At 49.2% G+C, this 21,637-nt stretch overlaps 1 protein-coding gene across 1 annotated transcript in view; it reads left to right on the top strand.

Annotated features, from left to right (window-relative positions):
• The window catches only part of LOC147108531 (protein TMEPAI-like), a 79,373-nt gene extending 58,291 nt beyond the window's left edge, over positions 1-21,082 (top strand). Inside the window, exons 2-3 of the mRNA XM_086004281.1 lie at positions 1-65; positions 13,403-21,082. Coding sequence (XP_085860407.1) covers positions 1-65; positions 13,403-13,948 — 611 coding nt within the window. The 3' untranslated portion in view covers positions 13,949-21,082. The remainder of the gene's footprint in view (positions 66-13,402) is intronic.
• Positions 21,083-21,637: the final 555 nt, after the last annotated feature.

The following is a 21,637-nucleotide window of genomic DNA, read 5'->3' on the forward strand; positions in this document are numbered from 1 at the left end:
TCTCCACGCGATCCTTAATAAACAGACCGAGCCACTCGCGGAGGCAAGAAGACACACTGCAGTCGGTAAGAATTTTTTTAATGATTTGTTCTGGGACGTGAGCGTCACCGGCAAGGCCAACATTATTGCCATCCCTAATTGCCCTTGAGAAGATGGTGGTGAACCGCCTTCTTGAACCGCTGCAGTCCGTGTGGTGAACGTACTCCCACAGTGCTGTTAGGTAGCGAGTTCCAGGATTGTGACCCAACAACGATGAAGGATCGGTGATGTATTTCCAAGTCACACACCATCCTGACTTGGAGGGGAACTTGGAGGTGATGGTGTTCCCGTGCGCCTGCTGCCGTTGTCCTTCTAGGTGGTAAAGGTCTCGGGTTTGGGAGGTGCTGCCGAAGAAGCCTTGGCGAAGATACCCGTCTACAAGCATCCTACACCTTTTTAATGTTTATTAAAATGTTGACCTGGGCACAGTAGCTTACTTACGCCATGGCTGGTTGTGGAATTGAATTGAATAAATGGGACAATTTATGGGCTGACACCAGGATATGAAAGAAAGACTTGCACTTATAGAGCACCTTTCACAACCTCAGGACATCCCAAAGCAATTTACAGCCAATGAAATACTTTAGTAATGTGAAGGTGCTTACAATTGTAATGTAGGAAATGCTGGCAGCTAATATGTGCACAGCAAGATCCCACTAATAACCAGATGATCTGTGTTTACTAATATTGGTGGAGGGATAAATGTTGGCCAGGACACTGGGGAGAACTTTCTTCTTCTTTGAAATAGTGCCATGGGATCTTTTACGTCAACCTGGTTTAATGTTTCATCCAAAAGACGGCACCTCCAACAGTGCAGCACTCCCTCCGCACTGCACTGGAGTGTAAGCCTGGATTATGCACTCGACTCTCTCACAACCTTCTGACTCTGAGGCGTGAGTGCTGCCCACTGAGTCACAGCTAGCCATGAAAACTGTGACCAAGCCAGCCGGAGTGGGCAATGAGAGTGGCTCAGTGTTGCCAACGTGTCCAGAACATATATATAACAAACTAGCTGGAGTGCCCGGCGGTGCTGAGGGTTTTTTGAGGGCATGTTGTTATGAAAAAGTAGAAATAATTTTTATATATATAAAAGAGTTTGTCTGTCTGTCTGTGTGGGAAGGAGAGAGAGAGAGACTGGGGGGAGAAGAGAGAGATGGGGGAGAAGAGAGAGACGGGGGAAGAAGAGAGAGAGAGATGGGGGGAGAAGAGAGAGACGGGGGAAGAGGAGAGACAGAGACTGGGGGGAGAAGAGAGAGACGGGAAAGACGGAGAGAGAGAGAGAGAGAGAGACTGCTGGATTTAGTTCGGGATTAGCCTGGAGAGAGAGGGGGGGAAGGAGCGCCTCAGGCCTGGCCTGATGGACCCCTGCGAAGGAAAGGAAGGAAGGAAGAAGGCGAGTGAGCCCCCTCTCTCCTCTCTCTCTCTCTCTCCCCCTCCTCCTGTCTCTCCCTGCTTTACTCTCTCTCCCTCCCTCCCCCTCTCCTCCCTCCCTCCCCCTCTCCTCCCCTCCCCTCCCCCTCCTCCTCCCTCCCCCTCCTCCCTCCTCCCCTCTCCCTCTCCTCCCCCCCCTCTCCCTCTCCTCTCCCCCCCTCTCCCTCTCCTCTCGCTCTCTCCCGCCCTCTCCCCCTCTCCTCTCCCCCTCCTCTCCCCCCCTCCCTCCCTCCCCCTCTCCCTCCCTCCCCCTCTCCCTCCCTCGCCCTCTCCCTCCCTCCCCCTCTCCTCTCCCTCCCTCCCTCCCCCTCTCCTCTCCCTCCCTCCTCCCCCTCTCCTCTCCCTCCCTCCCCCTCTCCTCTCCCTCCTCCCCCTCTCTCCTCCCTCCTCCCCCTCACCTCTCCCTCCCTCCCCCTCTCCTCTCCCTCCCTCCCCCTTTCCTCTCCTCCCTCCCCCTTTCCTCTCCCTCCCTCCCCCTCTCCTCTCCCTCCCTCCCCCTCTCCTCTCCCTCCTCCCCCTCTCCTTTCCCTCCCTCCCCCTCTCCTCTCCCTCCCTCCCCCTCTCCTCTCCCTCCCTCCCCCTCTCCTCTCCCTCCCTCCCCCTCTCCCTCCCTCCCCCTCTCCCTCCCTCCCCCTCTCCCTCCCTCCCCCTCTCCTCTCCCTCCCTCCCCCTCTCCTCTCCCTCCCTCCCCCTCTCCTCTCCCTCCCTCCCCCTCTCCTCTCCCTCCCTCCCCCTCTCCTCTCCCTCCCTCCCCCTCTCCTCTCCCTCCCTCCCCTCTCCCCTCCTCCTCCCCCCTCCCTCCCTCCCCCTCTCCTCTCCTCCCTCCCCCTCTCCTCTCCCTCCCTCCCCCTTTCCTCTCCCTCCCTCCCCCTCTCCTCTCCCTCCCTCCCCTTCTCCTCTCCCTCCCTCCCCCTCTCCCTCCCTCCCCCTCTCCTCTCCTCTCCTCCCCCTCTCCTCTCCCTCCCCCTCTCCTCTCCCTCCCTCCCCCCTCTCCTCTCCCTCCCTCCCCCTCTCCTCCTCCCTCCCTCCCCCTCTCCTCTCCCTCCCTCCCCCTCTCCTCTCCCTCCCTCCCCCTCTCCTCTCCCTCCCTCCCCCTCTCCTCTCCCTCCCTCCCCCTCTCCTCTCCCTCCCTCCCCCTCTCCTCTCCCTCCCTCCCCCTCTCCCTCCCTTCCCCTCTCCTCTCCCTCCCTCCCCCTCTCCTCTCCCTCCCTCCCCCTCTCCTCTCCCTCCCTCCCCCTCTCCTCTCCCTCCCTCCCCCTCTCCTCTCCCTCCCTCCCCCTCTCCTCTCCCTCCCTCCCCCTCTCCTCTCCCTCCCTCCCCCTCTCCTCTCCCTCCCTCCCCCTCTCCTCTCCCTCCCTCCCCCTCTCCTCTCCCTCTCCTCTCCCTCTCCCCCCCTCTCCCTCCCCCTCCCCCTCTCCCTCTCTCCCCCTCTCCCTCCCCCTCTCCCCCCTCTCTTTCCCCTCTCCCCCCTCCCTCCCTCCCTCCCCCTCTCCCCTCCCTCCCTCCCCCCTCTCCTCTCCCTCCCCCCGTCTCTCCTCTCCCTTTCCTCAGAGCCCGGACGCGGTGACCCGAAGCCCCCGTGTGCGGATCAGCGCCTCAGGGCCGGCCCGTGCGCGGCCTAGCGTGTGAGGCCCGGCCCGACTCACCTTAGCTCAGGTCCCGCTCCGGGCCGCCGCCGACGTTCACGCGTTCGCTGTCTCCTGCCCCGCCAGCTTTTACCAAGATGGCGGCGATGGCTACACTCGGCTTCGTCCTGCCCCGCCAGCCTTTACCAAGATGGCGGCGATCACAGGCCGCTGGTTTGGAATCGGGCCCAGCGAGACGGGTGGTGCCTAGCTCGGGCGTGGCTGGCGAGGAGAGGTCGAGGCCTGATGCCTGCAGGCAGCTCATCCACCGCCGAGGGGGGGAAAGCCCGAGTCCCCTTTGCAAATGGATTTTTTTTTTGCTGGAAATCTATATTTCATATCATTTAATCCCCATTACCATTTTTTTTAGCTTCAGGCCCGGCAGGTGTTTAATGGCCGCCACTCAGCTCCCGCTCCCGCACTAACGGCAGTTTGAATGATTAGGCCCCGCCCACCCCGTAGGATTGGTCAACCATCACGTCACTCAACGCTAATGAGCGGTAGGATTGGTCAACCGCTAATGAGCGGATTTTTGAACGTTTTTTGTCTACTGTCGGAACAATTTTTGTCTGACCAAAAAGTAAATACGCCTGTGACACTCCCCTGATCATAACCTTTCTTTTGATATAACATATGTGTAGGTACGCTCTAACTTTTGAGTGTATAGCAGACTAACAGACAAACCAATTCAGTTGGGGGGCCTCCCGATTGCTCTTCAGAACGAGCCCCCTCACGCCCACCCCGAATGGGAAGTTGCAGGTTCCATTCCCGCCCTCCACCCCTCAGAATTCAACGGTGCTGGTTCCATCTCTCTTCCCTCCCCTCTCCCCCAGAATGGGACCGTGCAGGTTCCCCTCTCGCGCACGCTCTGTCTCTCTCGCTCTCAGCGCTCGCGCTCTCTCGCACTCGCTCCCTCCCTCGCGCACCCTCTCACTCGCTCCCTCCCTCGCGCGCCCTCTCGCTCCCTCCCTCGCGCGCCCTCTCGCTCCCTCCCTCGCGCGCCCTCTCGCTCCCTCCCTCGCGCGCGCCCTCTCGCTCCCTCCCTCGCGCGCGCCCGCTCGCTCGCTCGCGCGCCCTCTCGCCTCGCCCGCTCTCTCGCTCGCCCGCTCGCTCGCGCGCCCTCTCGCTCGCTCGCGCGCCCTCGCTCTCTTTCGTTCTCGCTCTCTCTCGCGCTCTCCCTCTCGTGCGCTCTCTCCCTCGCGCTCTCTCCCTCGCGCTCTCCCTCTCGCGCGCTCTCTCCCTCGCGCTCGCCCTCCCCCCGCGCTCGCCCTCCGCCCGCGCTCGCCCTCCCCCCCCGCCCGCGCTCGCCCTCCCCCCCGCCCGCGCTCGCCCTCCCCCCCCCCGCTCCCGCCCCCTCCCCTCCCCCGCGCGCCCGCCCTCTCCCCCGCGCGCGCGCTCGCGCTCTCGCGCAAACTCTTCTCATACACACTCACTACTGGCGGTGGTCAAGCTGGACCTCCATCCTGTAGCTGGACCTCTGAGGGATGGGTTAGCAAGGGAGTTGAGAAGGCAGCAATCGACTGCTCTCCTGGAGCCTGGAATGGAACCAGATGGTGCACATGGCAGCAGAAAGGACTCCAGGCTCCAGAGGACTAGCTCTCAAAACCATCCCACATGGCACCACGGTACAGCACAGTCTCATTCACTGGTCTTCTCTAGGTGGTGATGTTTAGTGAGATACTGCCGGATCGTGCACAGGGGCGTTCTTTCCCACCACAGCTTCAACTCCCCACCCCCCAGGTCAGCTTTCCATGAGATGTGAATTTTCCTCGAATGCAGTGTGTAATCTCCAATAGGAGTGTGTTTGGAACAACAGCAGATGGGTGTGCACAGGTTTATCCTGCCATGCGTGTCGTGCAGTGTGGAAGTGACCCAAATACTGGAGCATCATCCTGTGTAGAAACAGCTCCGTCTCGGTAACCTGAAGGGTACAAACGACCTCATCATTGAACAGTGGGTCCGCGCTGTTCGCACAGTAGGAATTGATCAATGTGACAGTTCCATTAATCAGTGCTGAGGTGTGCCAGGTAGATAGATGAATGCTCCTCAGGATCTGAATCCTCAGGCAGGACATTCTGGTGTACGAGTGACGAGACACTCATTGTATTGCGGGGTGAAAGCAGGTGGGTTAATCCCTTGGTCACTAGTACAGGTGTAACTGCACCTGACTGTCACTTTGAAAAATAACCAGCGGGGGGAAGAGTGCTCTATTTGGTCGGGGGGGGGGGGGGCGGTGGGTGGGGGAGGGGAACTCACGCTCGACTGTCTCACTCTACAAACACAGGCTTGTCACCTCAGTCTATTTTTTTTTTAAAGAACTAACCCGGCCAGATTTCCCCCGACACTGGTAGGCGGTTTTATAAAGTCAGGAAAGTTGTACTCTGGAATCCACAATGCATCACTCCACTGCTAAATTGGAGCGATGTGTTAACTGCCATGTCCCTGTTAACTAATCCAATTCGGCCACAAGTCACCTACTCGGCCATCGGTGCTGTCAGTCTCTCCCCCCACCCCTTGTGCTATCTGGCCTCCTTGCGGAGGTGGTCTCCCATTGCCCTATATCTAGTGGGATCCAGGAGTGTAGCCGTGAACCTTCCTCGCGTTCGGGTTCGGATCGCCTTGTTTCACGCAAGTGTTCGCCTTCAACCTCTGCATATTCACACATTTAGCAAGAGGCCAGGCGATGTTCGGTTCATCAGATTCTTTGGCCCACAATAGGGTAAAATGTACAGAACACAGAGTCAAATGAGAGAGCACCTGATACACTCAGTATAAGGGGCGTTCTCCCTGGTGTCCTGGCCAATATATATCCCTCAATCAACATAACAAAAACAGATTTATCTGGTCATTATCACATTGCTGTTGTGGGAGCTTGCTGTGCGCAAATTGGCTGCCACATTTCCTACATTACAACAGCAACTCCACTTCAAAAGTATTTCATTGGCTGTGAAGTGCTTTGGGACATCCAGTGGTCGTGAAAGGCGCTATATAAATACAAGTCTTTCTTTGTCCTTTCTATAACTTCTGTTCACCTACTGTTGCAAAAATCAGGAGCACACAAACACTACCTGCTTCACAGAGTTGGGGGTGGGGGGTTCCTTCTTTAACATAAAAGGATACAGCCTCTCTGCTACCTGCCCTCACAATGGGACAAGGGTTATTCTCCCTTTCCAACCTTTGACTGACTCTTTAGGTCTCTGTGTTCTGAGTGCCTCTCTCTCTCGGCCCTCAACAGAATTTAGAAAGGATTTCCAGGTGCCAAGTCTCTCTCTGGATAACCAGACATTGCTAAATAGTTTTCCTTTGTTTGGCTCCCAGAGAGAAACAACTTCCCATCTTGCACTGTAATTTCCATGTGTCTGCCTGGCGCGCTCGCACATCTTAACACGGCTCGTGTTCAAGTCCTTCCTATGACAAAATGGCCGAGGAATCCCGAACCATGACTGTTCCTTCAAGGCCACAAGGTGAAATTGCTGGGACTTCCTAAGTTGGTTTGAAGCTAGTTCTTGTTAATTGGTCCTCATGTCAGTTTGAGGTCAAACTGGCTTCTTGTTTATATCCATTTTAGTGTGAATCCTGAAGTAATTCAGTCGGTATTTTCTGTAAGCGAGGAAATTTCTCTGCAGATCGGGAATGACCGAACTATGTTTTATGCTCCTTTTTAATATAAAAAGCATGTCACAGGAATTTGCATGTGACCGACGAGTCTCAAAGGTTCGATAATGGGTAGTGCTGGGCCTGAAACGTTCTCTCCACCTGTCTGATTCGCACTCCCTTTGGAAGAGGAGGAAGTGCATGAACGGCTCCGCCTGCCTGCACATCTCCTCCCACCCTCCCCCTGTACACACAGCAGGTACAGTTTGATTCCCGTGTTGAGTCTGTGCTGAATATCGTGCTCGCGGTGCCATCGCCGATACAGCACTGTGAAACTGCGCCATTGCAATTTCACCAAGCAACAAGGGGCAGGACTTTGGTGTCGTCGAATGGAGAAGGCGACAGGCTGGATCCTGGAATCCGTCACAGCAACAATGGCCCACGTGAACCCACCTTGGGCGCAGCAGTCATCATCTTACATAGAATTTTACAGCATGGGAACAGGCCATTCGGCCCAACAGGTCTATGCTGGCGTTTATGCTCCACATGAGCCTCCTCCCACCCTACTTCATCTCACCCTTGCAAACTCCCGCTCCCAGCACAATAGTCTGTCCCGAGCAAGGGTCGATTGGCATTAGTTTTGAGGCTTGTCTGTGAAAGAGAGCGAGCGAGGGGGCGTTCCTGTCTTGAACTCTGTGCGCAGTTATTCCTGGCAGGTGTAAGCACCATTTTGAAGACTTAGAGTGTCGGTTTGCTCAGCTGGTAGCACTTTCTCCTTTAAAAGGTCATCAGCACCTAATCCAGGCTGACCCTCCTGAGCAGTGCTGAGGGAGGGAGTGCTGCACTGTCGGAGGTGCCGTCTTTCAGATCAGATGTTAAACCAAGGCCCCTTCTGCTGGTTCAGATGGACCTGAACAAACTCCATGGCGCAATTTGAGGCAGAGCAGGGGAGTTCTACCCGGTGTCCTGTTGAGCATCTCCCCCTCAACCAGCATCACTAAAAACCGATCTCGTTGCTATTTGAGGGATTTTGCTGGGCACAAGTTGGCTGTCACATTTCCTAAATTACAGCAGTGACTACACTTCAAAAGTACTTCATTGGCTGTAAAGCGCTTTAGGTTGTGAAAGGCGCTATATAAATGCAAGTTTTTTTTCTTCCTTTTATTTAAGTTACTATCTGGTGATGCTGAACTGAATTTCAGGCTCTGGCAATGAAGCCTGATTTAGAACTCAGTAATTCAGCATTGCCAGACTTGTCTCTAAAACATCACAAGTTCTTGTGTTAAAACCAGGATCAAACCTAGACGTGTGATGTACATTGTGTGTGTGTAAAGCAGTCTTGACAAGATAGCCAATTTACAGCCAAGAATCGGAAATTAAAAATGCCCGCCCGCACGTGCACTCGCTTTGCTCACTCACATGCACGTACACAGCGTACCTGTGATACAGGTGACATGGCCACTTCTGACACCTGCCTGACCTGTTTTAGGCGCAGTGCAGCCGACCAGAATTACTGATGGGTGACACTGGGTCACCTTTAGTATGAAGTGAAATCATTTTGTCCACACTCGCTGCTTTTGAGTCAATTAAACCAGTCTCGCTGACCTCTGACAACCCTCTGTCATGTGTCCCAATTATTCTGTCATTTGGGAGGTGGGGGGGGTGCAGGAGAGACAAGCCCTTAAATATGGAGTTGATGTGACACCACTCAGTGACGAGATAGCCTCAACACTCCTGCTGCTGTACAGCACAGATACTGAAAAGGAGCAGAGCTCCAGACAAACGCTGACAATGAAGAGGCTGTTCGCAGTGACATTCACACGTCTCTGTTTCTGGTCTAGTCACCTCCAAACTCTGTTTCTACCTCCCTAATCTGTCCCTGCGGACACTCTGTGCTGGGGGAGCTCTGCGAGTCCTGCTCACCTCTATCATCGGGGCAATGGCGCCACCCACTGGAGGCATAGTTCATGTTGGGACATGATCAGCAATTTGTCATTCTAACTTGGTGTAGTAAAAGCAAAGTGGTCTGTGACCACTGCAGCTAATCTGCTTTTCAGGAGTAATTGTGCTCCAAGAAGGACTGTGAAGATAGTGAGTAGTGTAAAGGAATAGTCGAGACTTTCTTTACAGGGGTAGGAGTTAGTCAGTAAATTCGGATTCTTTTCTTCACCAGAGGAGTGTGACTTTCTAAGCTCCCTTCCTCATGAGCTTTTACTGGCAGACTTTCAACTAGAACAGTTTTTTGTTTAACCAAAATACTTGTTCAGTTAAGTAGCTCTTCAGTTCTCCACATTCTCACAAGCCTACATATGGTTGAAGGGGAGGGGGGGATGGGAAGAAATTATACTTTTATTTTGACATGCCAGCAATTAATATAAATGTTGCAGCAATTTACCTTTTTTTAATTTGCTGAAGCTCTGGGATGGTGACGTTTTGTTGGGTGTGCTGATAAAATAGAGAGGGGGAGAAATGACATGATCTGTTGGTGAGGAGCTGGATGACGAGGTTATTGAGGAGCTGAGATTATGAAGGTCGAGAGTGAGCTTCTGGCGCCGGCCTAAATGGCCATGTCTCCACCTCGGGAGAGAGTAGGAGGACATCCCGTGCCCAGGGAGGGAGCGGTGTGGTTTTATGTATTGTGCATACACCCCTCACTTGAGTAGAGCTGAAAGTATTTTGGTGAACAGGCTGTAAATTCTCTGGTTATTGTTGGGTAACTGTAGACTTGGGGATGTGCTACAGAGGACTCCCATGTGTATGGGGGAAGGTGGAGTTTTCACTGCAGAGGAACCCAAGGTGAGAGTCCACTCTGTCGACCCTGCTCACAGGCACCATTGCTTTGCTTAATGATAAAAGGCCTGAAAGGTGCAGAGTGTGGCTCACAGCTTCACTCTCCCTCCCACAGAGTTCATGTGCTCAGCCACATGACTGTCCCATTGGGATTCACTTCATTATCGGCTGGTTTAGAAAACGAGTTACACAAATATAGTCAGCGTTTCAAAAACACGCCTTTTTTACATGGATGATGTAATGAACAGAACGTTTGAGTCATCGCAGAACAACGTGTGTCTCTCGCTCATTCATACTCCTCTGTCTCTCTCCTTCTCATTCACACGCCTCCTCTTTCCTTCCTCTCTCTCCTCTCTATCCGCTCTCTCCTCCCTCTCCCTCCCACCTGCTCGTTCTCTCTCCTTTCATATGTGAAATGATTTTGATCAGTCTCTGGTAGCTTCCTAGTGGGTTTGGGCCCCACAGCACACAACTGCTGATTCACTGCAAAATGTGGGGTCTTGAATGAGAGGACATGGATATAAAGAAATGTAAAGGTTCAGGACATCGAGTGGGAGAAACTTGTTTTTGCACAGTGCATTTTGAGGCTGTGGAATGCACGACTGGATAGTGACTGAAGCAGAGACCATGTCAACATTAAAGAATAGGTTAGATAGGCAGTTAAAGGAAAGGAGAATAGAGGGATAGGGGAACAGGGCAGGCACATGGAATTAGGACCAACACTTGTGCAGAAGATAAATGCTAACACAGACTGGTTGGGCCAAACAGCTTGTTTCAGCGCGGTAATTTCTATGTAAAATTGGGGCCCCAGAGTAGTTGTTGTGAAAAATGGGAATTGTCCCACTGATTGATAGAATAGGTTCGGGCAGAGGAGAGGAAGCCTTTGCTCTGCATCCAGCTGTTCTGTGTCTGACCATGCCCTTGCCTGAAATGGAAAGTGTTCTAATCCCCAGTGCCAACATCCTTCATCTTATTCGCACAAAAAATAGTGTGATGTCCCAAAGCGCTTTACAGCCAATGAAGTACTTTTGAAGTGCAGTCACTGTTGTAATGTAGGAAACGTGGCACACAGTGAAATCCCACAATCCGCAACGTGACAATGACCAGATAATCTGTTTTAGTGATGTTGGTTGAGTGATAATTATTGGCCAGGGCATTGTGAAGACCTTTTTGAATAGTGCCATGGGATCTTTTATTTCTACATGTGAGAGTAGACAGGGCCTTGGTTAATGTCTTCTCTGAAGGACTGTGCCATTGCCCACAATCTTCTGACTCTGAGGCGAGAATGGTGCCACTGAGCCAAGGCTGGCGCGGTGCAGATTTGTGGAATGATGGGGATGTGAACATTTCGTGCTGTGTCTCACTTGAACCGTGAAAAGGTCCCAGCAATACAATTATGGACTGTACTTCCAAACTCGGGCAGTGTCTTGAGGGCACTTTGGGCTGTTGCACACTGGGGTGGGGTACTGGTGGAGACGGGCCTGTCGCATGTCGTGGTAGCAGCTACAGGTGATGAATTAAAAGAATCACACACCAAGCATAAGTTTAGGACTGTTGGCTAGTGCGATATTATGGGACCGATATACTGGCGACAACACTGATTGGCATTGTGGTTTTATTTGGTATGTCCGATTTATTCCACCTCAAAGCTGAAAGTTACTGTAGATCAAACCGAGCCCATCATGCTTTCAGTTGATCACCTTTCTTTATTGTGTGTAGGGAGGGAGCCTGTGCCCTTCAGACCGCAGTGTCAGTGAGTGGAATGTCCGAGGCAAGCCTGGAAGGTCTAATCCTCGCTTCACCTAATTGTGCATTCTAGTCTACCAGATACCATGCATGACCAGATAATCTGTTTTTAATGATGTTGGTTGAGGGATAAATATTGGCCGGGGCACGGGTGAGAACTCCCCTGCTCTTCACGTCCTGAGGTCATGAATGGAGTTACATAAATAGATAATGTGTTTTAAATATCGCTAATGTGTATATATAATACACACTCGCTCATCATATCATACAGGTGGGCAAATGCAAAACTGACTGAAATAATACTTCCATTAGATCTCCTGGGAACTAATTGTGAGATGAATTTAAATGTTGCCCAGCACCCTGCACTGTACTCCACTGAAGCATTATGATTATACTTACTAACATATGGAGCAGGAGAAGGGGATATAGAAAACACTAAGCTGATGCAGGAATGCTGGTATATGGCCCCTGGGTGCTAGTTGACCTGTAGTACCCTGTCTAAGTGACACTGCTTTGTGTGTGTGACCAGACAGTGAATAAAGATGGGTGGGCAGTTTATGGGGGAGGGGAGTGAATGCTGCATCAGTACTTCTAAATAGACCAATATCTCCTGCAACAACTTTTATTTTAAATTGGACTGCCAGTGAGGTTAAACTAGGAACAGTTTAACTGATCCCTGGCCCCGCTCCCCATTCCCTTGACTTTTACATTCAAAGTTGTAACTGGCTGCACCTGGAAGCTGTAATGACAGCTCGTGAAACCGATCTTGGCACTTGCTGACGGGACAAAGTGCAGGGCTGAAAATGTTTGCAGTCCATCTCTCCAGTGCCGAAGACCAACAATAATGCTCGGCTCATTAAGAAAAAAGCATTGCACTGACTGGATTTCACTTGTTGTATTTGGTTATGTGACAAATGAAATTGAAATTGAAATATAGCACCTTTAACGTAGTAAAACAACCCAAGGCGCTTCTCGGACAAGATTTGACACCGATCCACATAGGGAGATATTAGGTCACCAAAAGCTTGATCAAAGAGGTAGGTTTTAAGGAGTTTCTTAAAGGAGAGAGAGGATTGGGGAGGGAATTCCAGAACTTGGGAACCAGGCAGCTGAAGGTAGAGCCACCAATGGTGGGGCAGAGGAAATCGGGGATGCGTAAGAGGTCAGAATTGGAGTAACGCAGAGATCTCGGAGAGTTGTAGAGCTGGAGCAGGTTAGAGATAGGGAGGGGTGAGGCTGTGGAGGGATTTGAAAACAAGGATGAGAATTTTTAAAATTCGAGGTGTTGCTGGACTGGGATACAATGTAGGTCAGCGAGCACTAGAGTGAGGGGAGAACTGGACTTGGTGCACGTTAGGATGCGCGTAACAGAATACCCCCCCAATTACCACTCCCTGGAATATCTAAACCAGAATGGATATAAAAGGGTGGGACGATCCTGGACCTCCAATACACCCCTCACCCAGCGTGGTTCAGCAAGTGCTGAATTTTAGATACATGGCACCCGGCTCCACATTCAGTATCTGTCTCGCCCTTGGCTCAGTGGGTAGCACTCACACCTCTGAGTCAGAAGGTTGTGGGTTCAAGCCCCACTCAAGAACCTTGAATACAAATCCAGGCTGGCACTCCATTGCTGCACTGTCTGAGGTGCCGTCATTCAAATGAGACGTTAAACCGAGACCCCGTCTGCCCTCTCCGGTGGGTGTAAAAGATCGCATGGCGCTATTGCGAAGAAGAGCTGGGGAGTTCTCCCCGATGTCCAGGCTAATATTTATCCCTAAACCAACATCACCAAAAACAGATAATCTGTTTATTATCACATTGCTGTTTATGGGAGCTTGCTGTGCACAAATTGGCTGCTGTGTTTCCTACATTACAACAGTGACTACACTCCAAAAGTACTTCATTGAATGTAAAGCGCTTTGGGACGTCCCGAGATTATGAAAGGCGCTATATAAATGCAAGTTTATTCATTTCAACCTCTGCCTCAGTTAACTGAAATCTAAATGATCCTACTTCGAATTCAGCAAGTTAATGTGTTGAACTTTCCCACGTGTGTTTTTGGTTCCTGCTTTTAATGTTGGGTGCCGTTATTTTGGTTTGGCTCTTGTCTTGCCGTTGCTAAAACCAGAAACGGCTGTTGTGGAGGTGACTGACTGACGTCTTTTCTGTTTCAGCAGCAGATTTACACGCCCAGGTCGACAGACAGATTGACAGTCCCGTCGTTCCTGCAGCGGGATCGATTCAGTCGCTTCCAGCCCACCTACCCCTACCTACAGCATGAGATCGACCTTCCTCCCACCATCTCGCTGTCGGACGGTGAGGAGCCCCCACCGTACCAGGGGCCGTGCACCCTCCAGCTCCGTGACCCCGAGCAGCAGATGGAACTGAACCGTGAGTCAGTGCGGGCTCCCCCGAACAGGACTATTTTCGACAGCGACCTGATAGACACATCGATTTACAACGGGGGGCCCTGCCCGCCCAGCAGTAACTCTGGCATCAGCGCCACCAGTTACAGCAGCAACGGCCGAATGGAAGGACCCCCGCCCACTTACAACGAAGTCATAGGTCACTACCCAGGGTCGACCTTTTTCCAGCACCAGCAAAACCATGGTGTCCTCTCCATGATGGGAGGCAGCAGACTGCCGCACCCTCAGAACAATGGCCTTGAGAGTACAGTTGTCCGGAACAGCAAAGACAAAAAAACGGGACATCCTTTCTGAGACCCACTCTGTGCACTTCAACTAAAACCAGGAGGCAAGGGTGGGCGGAGAGCACAGTCGGCTGTACTCACTCCCCCCTCCTCCTCCTTTCTCCATTGTATAAAGTAAATACTTAGTTATGTCGCATCTGAATTGAACACTCGAGCATAAGGCTTCAGGTGGTTCTATTGAGCTACATTAGATAAGGAAGTTCCAATACTCTGTGTTACTTTAAATGAGATCTTAGTTTAAGCGATGTGCGTAAAATGCTGTCTTTAATTATCTCACTTAACTTTAAAGAAACATTTGCACAAAATTTTATGTTTGAAGAACCTGCAATATGTCTAATGAGAAGTCTGCATGTGGAGGCAGGAGTATTTTTGTAATAGAAATGGCCTATACGAAAATGATGTCTTTTTTTGTTTTGTTCCCAGATTTGAGAAATGGCAATTTTTTGAGTGCCATCTCGGCGTGTCTCTAACATTCTGTAAAAAAAAAAAAACAGGGGTTTAGAGTTATTTATGAACACTTTTGAAACATTGCACTATTTTGTAATATGAGTAACAAGCAGATGCTTATAATAGTGACGGCCTCCAGTGTTTGCCACAGATGTGCGAGCGAACAGAGACATTCTTGGATATAGACGTGCTGAGCTACACAGATACTTGTAGGTAACGTCCTGCAGGCCCCGGCTCCATTGGGAAAATAAATTGCAAAGATATTAGAATATAGAGCAAAGCTAGAGGGTTACCGGACATTCAAAAGAAATTGTGCTTTAAGACTCGATAATGGGAGCTACAAGGAAGCTCATCTGTTCCTCCTTGTGGCTCTCAGTGACACGATGGACCTAATACTGTGAATCCAGCATGCAGTACATCTTACAAGAACCATCAGGCTAGAAAATAGTCATGAAGATAACCAAAGACATTCAGTCCTCTTTATACCCAGTGTGGGGGAATAAAATATGATTTGTCAGTTTTGGTACCTTTTAGCAAGTCTGAAAAAATGTGCAGCAACTTTTATTGAGACCAATCCCATTAATGTCAACACTAGCCACATTTTGAAATGGTTCAAGAGAATGTGATGGTCAGGATTGGATGCCAGTCAAGTTTAGAAAATTGTCTGTATAATTTGGGAGTCTGGTTTCAAAGCCCAGGACAGGAGTAATGACTTGACTTGGAAAGGGGTATGGATGTGTGAAAGGTGCACTTTTTTCCAAGCCTCTGGTTAAGGTATAGTCTGGGTAGTGTGGAGTCGTTCTACGCTACAGGAACGAAAAATAGTCCATTCCCTATTATTACCATCTCTCTCAACCTTGAGCACAAAACTCCCCAATTGGGGGGGGGGGGGGGGGAACAACATATGGCTTATTTATTGGGAAAGTTGACCATTTTTAATAAGAGAAATCAGTTGGCATTTTGATCACCTCATCTGTGATCACATTCAGATAGTGGTGGCTGATATTCTGACTTGTTTCCTCTGCATGAAGTTTGGAAGTTGCTCAATTGGTTGTGGAGATGTGGAGGAGCCCACACTTTGACATGACCCATTTGTTCAAGGTGCACAATGAGTTCAGGATGAGTAAGGAATTGAGGGTTCTAAACAGTCACAAAGCCCCGATGGATTTCCACTGCATTTAGCCATTCGTTGACAGAGAGTTGGAGACCTTTTCAAATGTTCTTGCCTCAACTTCTGATGAGACTCATCTAGTAGGGAATGATTTACTGAATTGATCGAAGTTCTCAATTGTACCATTGTGTCCCTAGCATAGTATTCCCTGGTTCTCTGAACAGGCCATGAGCCTGTATCACTGGCAGCTCCAATGACTAAAACTCCCCCAATGTCCTGCTTTCAATAACCAATAACAGAACCACACCTTAAAATGGCATCCACTTTTCAAATTGTTGCATTATTGGCCAAATAAAGTTGAAATGTAAAAATGGTGAATGTGATATAAATCCATCTTTTTGGTTTCTGTGCCAGTGGCATGCCTAGTACTTCACTCTTGCGCCTGATAATTTCTTCAAAAAATCTCTCCAGTGTAATTTGGAAATGTGTCCCTACAGGCTTACCACAGATCATGGAGAATGACAGAAGGTTGCTACTTAATTGATTGGAAGCAGAGGTTGGATTACTGAGCAGAGGGGAGGCTAGACAAGCCTATGAGTGAGAAGGGAATAGAAGGTTACACTGATAGAGTTAGATGAGGAAAGACGGGAGGAGGCTCGAGTGGAGCATAAACACCAGCATGGACTGGTTGGGCCGAATAGCCTGTTTCTGTGCCGTATATTCTATGTCATGTAACTCGCCAATCACCTTGACACAAACCATATAGAGCTGTGCATGGTATCTTGTTTACACTGTTGTTGGATGTATCTTGGTAGCCCCATTCCAATATCTTTTGTGCATATCTTTGAATCTGCCTTCTGCAAATGGGTCACCATTAAATAGCCATCTTATAGCATCTGTTGCCCACATTCAGCAGAGCCTAATGGTAACTCGGTCCTGCAACCTTCGCTTGCACATATCGATCTCTTGATGTCCTCACTAGACTTTTGAACCTGCCCAGCTCAAGTTGTTGACTGCCTAGACTGAGCACATTTGACCAGTGGAAGCTAAGCTAATACCCGGCTTCCCCAAGATATGTGAAGCAGTCTGGAACAAAACGGAAACCCCAGTGATCTGTAGCTGTTCTCCTGGGAGGAGGAAAGTGCGGAGTTGCAATATCCCTTCCGACTGGATAATCATTTTGTTTGGCTGTCTAAGCCAACTGTAACTACATAAACTCACAGCTAGAAAAATAGGAGCAGGAGTAGGCCCTTCGAGCCTGCTCCGCCATTCAATATGATCATGGCTGATCCTCTATCTCAATACCATATTCCACTCTCTTCCCATACCCGTTATGCCTTTTGTGTCTAGGGTGTAATTTGAACCTAACCCACAGGATCGGGTAACAGGCCAATTTTTACACCTCACCCAATATTCAGTTTCCCAACAGACGGATTGAGTTAAAGAGTCCGAGAATTTCAATCGACTTGTAAATGGCCTGTCCATCCCATAAGTCAATCCAGAAAGAACCCAACGTAGTGATTTTGGCCAGAACCGCCTTCCCCATTTGTTCTTCCATTCTTACTTTTTACTTCTTGTAACAACCTTGCACAGTTTAATTCTGCAGTTACCATTGTTTCCAACCACACTATTTTGTTCCCTTAATCTATGGGCTACCAGCAATTCTCCCATGTGTTTATTTTTATATTAAATGTTGTTTTGAGAGTGCTCTCGAGTGTCTGGCCCTCCTGTGTAGTGCGGTGGGGATTCTTACTGGTGCCAGATGAAGGCTGAGTCAAGAACCACACTGTTTCTAATCTGTTTTGAGTTTGGTTTCTCTGAAATTGCTCCACTACCCTGGCCTCCCTTTCACTGTCTCATATTTGTGTGATTTAGGCACAGTGAGGTGTTCAGTTACTGAAGTTTCTTTTAAAAATTGCTGCAAGATCGAGGCAGTGTGTTTGTCGCTTTTATGTCGGGTCTATTGAGAGTTCTGCAGGCTGGGAGAGGAATCGTCCATGTGCAATTCAGAAGGGGAGGAAAAAACGGTGTGACCTTATCTTAAGATTTCAGCTTTATTTTAACACTCCCAGGTTCTGCAAGTGTTGTGCCTCATGTTAAAAGTGCTGCTTTGTTCAATTTCTTTTTTCCCCCTCGTGCGCTCTCTGGTGCTGTGTATAACTTGAATATATTATGCACATATCCTACCCAGTGGGTAGAGAAGAATTTATATTATGGATATTGTATGATAGCATGTAGTTTAAACAATAGTATTAACCAAATGAATGGAATCTGTGAAACCTAACCTGCACCACCATTACATGATGTTACAGTCTAAGAGTTTTGTTCAGTCTGAAGTCAAGAATTAATTAAAGAGGAACCATGAAAGGCATAGTTACTTTGACAGGTTTATTTCCAATATTGGTTTTACAATAAACAGCTAAGCACAGTAAAGACGAAAGCTGCAGCTCCTGCATTTTGTTACCTTGCTCTTTGGAGTTTGGAATTATGCTGGTTTATTACACAAATATTTTTATTAAATGGAAGAGTGGGTGCAGTAGTGAGATTGGGTGATAAATGGGAACTGCTCCTGGCGAGGGATGGTGGTGATGTGCAGTGTTAGTCCGCCCCAGGTAGCGTCTGTGATTGGCTGAACTACGTCTGCCCTCATTCAAACCCAAATGGTCCATTGCCTTATTGCGTCCATCAATGTTTGAAAGGTGGGATGGTTTGTTTTGTAGAAGTGTGAAATAAAAAATTATTTGCACTAAACCTAATCTAACTCTTCCCCCCCCACCCCCCCCCCCCCACACACAAAAACATGCACACCCTTGGAGCCAGTGAACCACGATGATCTGGAATTGTGCAGGAGTATTGAAGCATCCTATGGCCATTGAATGGGATTCCCACTCCCAATCCCTGTGGGCATTTTCGTATTAGTTTGCATCCCATCCACAAACTTCAACCACGTGCTTTAATGAACTGTACGAGTGTTGGGATAGTAAATCCAACAGGATCAGTCACTGCAGCAAACCTTTACTGGGTTTGCTGGTTAAATTCTGTCTGCACTTTGAAGGCAATTCAGTCGTGTTCACTGATGGCTACCGGCAGAACGAAAAATGGACCCAAAATAAACATTGAACAGTACAAAAAAGGAATATTTTTTTTTCCCTCTTGAATGCCACTCAAAGAAAATTGTGCAAAATCAGCTGCAAGGGTTCCAGGTCCAACGTGAAATGTCTGTAATGGGAAAACTGAGGTGATCAACAACCCAGTTTTCAAAGCAACAACTATAAACTACAAACGCCTACAAAGTTTCTTAGCAAAGGGAGGTGAGGTGCTCATTAACATAGATACATAGAAGATAGGAGCAGGAGTAGGCCATTCGGCCCTTCGAGCCTGCTCCGCCATTCAACGAGATCATGGCTGATCATCCAAACCACCCGGTCCCTACACCGACAGCCATCCCACCCAAGCCCTATCCCCGTAACCCCACATATTTAATCCCCCCTAACACTAAGGGCCAATTTTTTTATCATGGCCAATCAACCTAACCCGCACATCTTTGGACTGTGGGAGGAAACCGGAGCACCCGGAGGAAACCCCCGCAAACACGGGGAGAATGTGCAAACTCCACACGGTCACCCGAGGCCAGATTTGAACCCGGGTCCCTGGCGCTGTGAGGCAACAGTGCTAACCACTATGCCACCGTGTATTAAACTCTAATACAATCTGAAATAACAGAAAACGCTGGAAAAACTCAGCAGAGTTAACGTTTCAGGTTCTGACGAAGGGTCTACGACCTGAAACGTTAACTCTTTCTCTCTCCACGGATGCTGCCTGGCCTGCTGAGTGTTTCCAGCGTTTTCTGTTGCTCATTAAACTGCTCAGTTTCTCTTCGTTCAAGTGGGTACACGAAGGGGCGGAGTGACTGCGGCTAGCTCCCCAGAACTGCAGTGTTGGCTTAGCCCTAACACCAGACGGTTTCCAGAGTTAGACAGCAATCCTTTAGCCTGCAAAACATGCAACCTGCTGGAAACCAAGCGGAAAGAGGAAATACTGGAGGCGCCCAGCGGCTCAGTTGATGTTTCGGGTTCTGAAGAAAAATTTAACCCTGAAACGTCGACTGGGTTATGCTCTCCCTACAGGTGCTGGAAGTGTCTCTTGCGTTTTCTGTTTCTGTTTCAGGCTCCGGTGCCTGATTTTTATTTTAAAACACACACACATGCCCTTTTGAGTGTGTGAATCCCTCGATTAGATTCCAGCCCATAACTTGCTCGCAGGCTTTTAGTCTCTTTATAAACCATTCGAACCGGAGCAGATTGCAGCCTATAACTGACTTCGCAGCACAGTATTACTAATTCCCGATCTGATTCCAGCCTGTAACTCACTCCCAGATAATGAGCCCGTGTTTATGAAAAGACGTCTATCCCTTATTCGGCAGCTCAGAAGTTTACTGTGATAGTGACCGATACTGGGGCTTTAATTTATGGTTTGGAGGATTTACACTTCCCGAATTCCCACTGCAATCCGGAATGAGAGCTCCCTGTGTGGCCCAGGCCTGTGTTTAGCTGCAGTACTGGACAGTGACTGTCCGTCTCGCAGATCCCCCCACCCCTGGGTTTGTATACCTTACCGTTTCAACTTTTCTTTTTAATTATATAATGTTTTAAAATATATATTTGACAAACTTCAGTTGGGCAATGCTTTGGTTTGGAAGGCCGTTCTGTTATTTTGAAAACCGAGCTTTTCTACAAAGACTCTGCTTACAACTGCTGGGTTTAAACTTTGTGTAAAATATATACAGCACTTTCACGGCAGTAAGAGTACCCTTTGCTCTCTCATTGTAGTAACTGTGGACTCTCCATGCTGATCTTACAAAAAGATCCCTTTGTACAAGCTTATTGTGTACCTGTGACTAATGGTGGGTTTTTTTTAAATAAAGGCAATCTCTCTGTTGTCAGTAGGGTTGGAGTTACTGTGGGTGTCGGATATTTTCACGAGTGAAGCCCCTTTTTTCCCCTCCCACACTAGGATTTCAGTGAAGGGGGGGTGTGATTTTTTTTCAAAGTAAAAAAAAAATGCCCCGAGCTATACCATATACTGTGCTTCCAAACTCGGGCTGTACTGGGAGCGAGCAGCTTGAGCTCCCTATATATTAAACACTCGAGTGGTCGCAGGCCTGGTCGTAGGAGTAACTTGAGGGGACGAATCAACAGCATCTCAAGTGTGTACTGCTTTCTTAAGTTGTGCTTAAGTGCACTAGAAATCCTGGTGACAACATTGAATTTGTTTTAACGAAAACTGAATCATTCCTATCACTGCATCTTTGCACCCGTGTATATGGTGCCCATGAGCCTGCCTCTTCCTGTAAACTGTTAGTGATATTAGAATTGATTTTAGATATCCTCCCACACCCACCCCCTCCCTCACCATCGCACCCCCGCCGGGCTATTTTATGCATTAACGCATTTGCAGAGTTGTTCGAAGTGATGACATTAATCAGTTATTTTATTTTTTGTTTTCAGACGCTTGTGGTCAACTTTGCGGCGATCACATTTAAAACGAATTTTAAAAAGAAAAAATAAAGATGAGAAATAAACAAACTGGACTGTTTGGTTGTCGTTTATTGACCTTCTGAGATGTGGAATTAAGTGCCAGTGGCGGTAGTACTGGTGAACGTGTAGAACCACGGACTGTACAATATGGACTGGGTCCCGTCCCGTCCCTTGTAATCCAGGAGAGTATCTCACCTCCTGACTCGCCAAAGCCGCCTTTGAATGTGCCGACTTGTACTTCTTTGTTACCATCTCTTCTCTCCTCGGCATTCACTTGCAGGGTGGAAACCAAAGCATTTCATATCATTGGCTATCTTTGCGTGAAGGCAGGGTTCCATCCAATTGCAGTTTTCCTCAGGTCAATTTTGGTTTTCCCAATTAAATTCAAATCCACTCTTACTCGCTTTCGCCCGAAATAAGTGCTGGAGGAAGGCCACTTTGCGACAACTCTGTAAAGCCTAGCTTGTGATCCCCAGAGAGATTAATTCCCTTTCCCTCATTTCCACTGGAATTCGGACTGGCTACTTTAAAGGGTTATGAACTCCTGGAACTCACCGTGCAAGGAGTCCATGAGATGTGAGCGTCCAAGAACATTTGTGAACAG

This window comes from Somniosus microcephalus, chromosome 13, assembly GCF_052327205.1.
Source record: "Somniosus microcephalus isolate GS21.2 chromosome 13, FLI_Smic_1.0, whole genome shotgun sequence".
Lineage (NCBI taxonomy): Eukaryota > Metazoa > Chordata > Chondrichthyes > Squaliformes > Somniosidae > Somniosus > Somniosus microcephalus.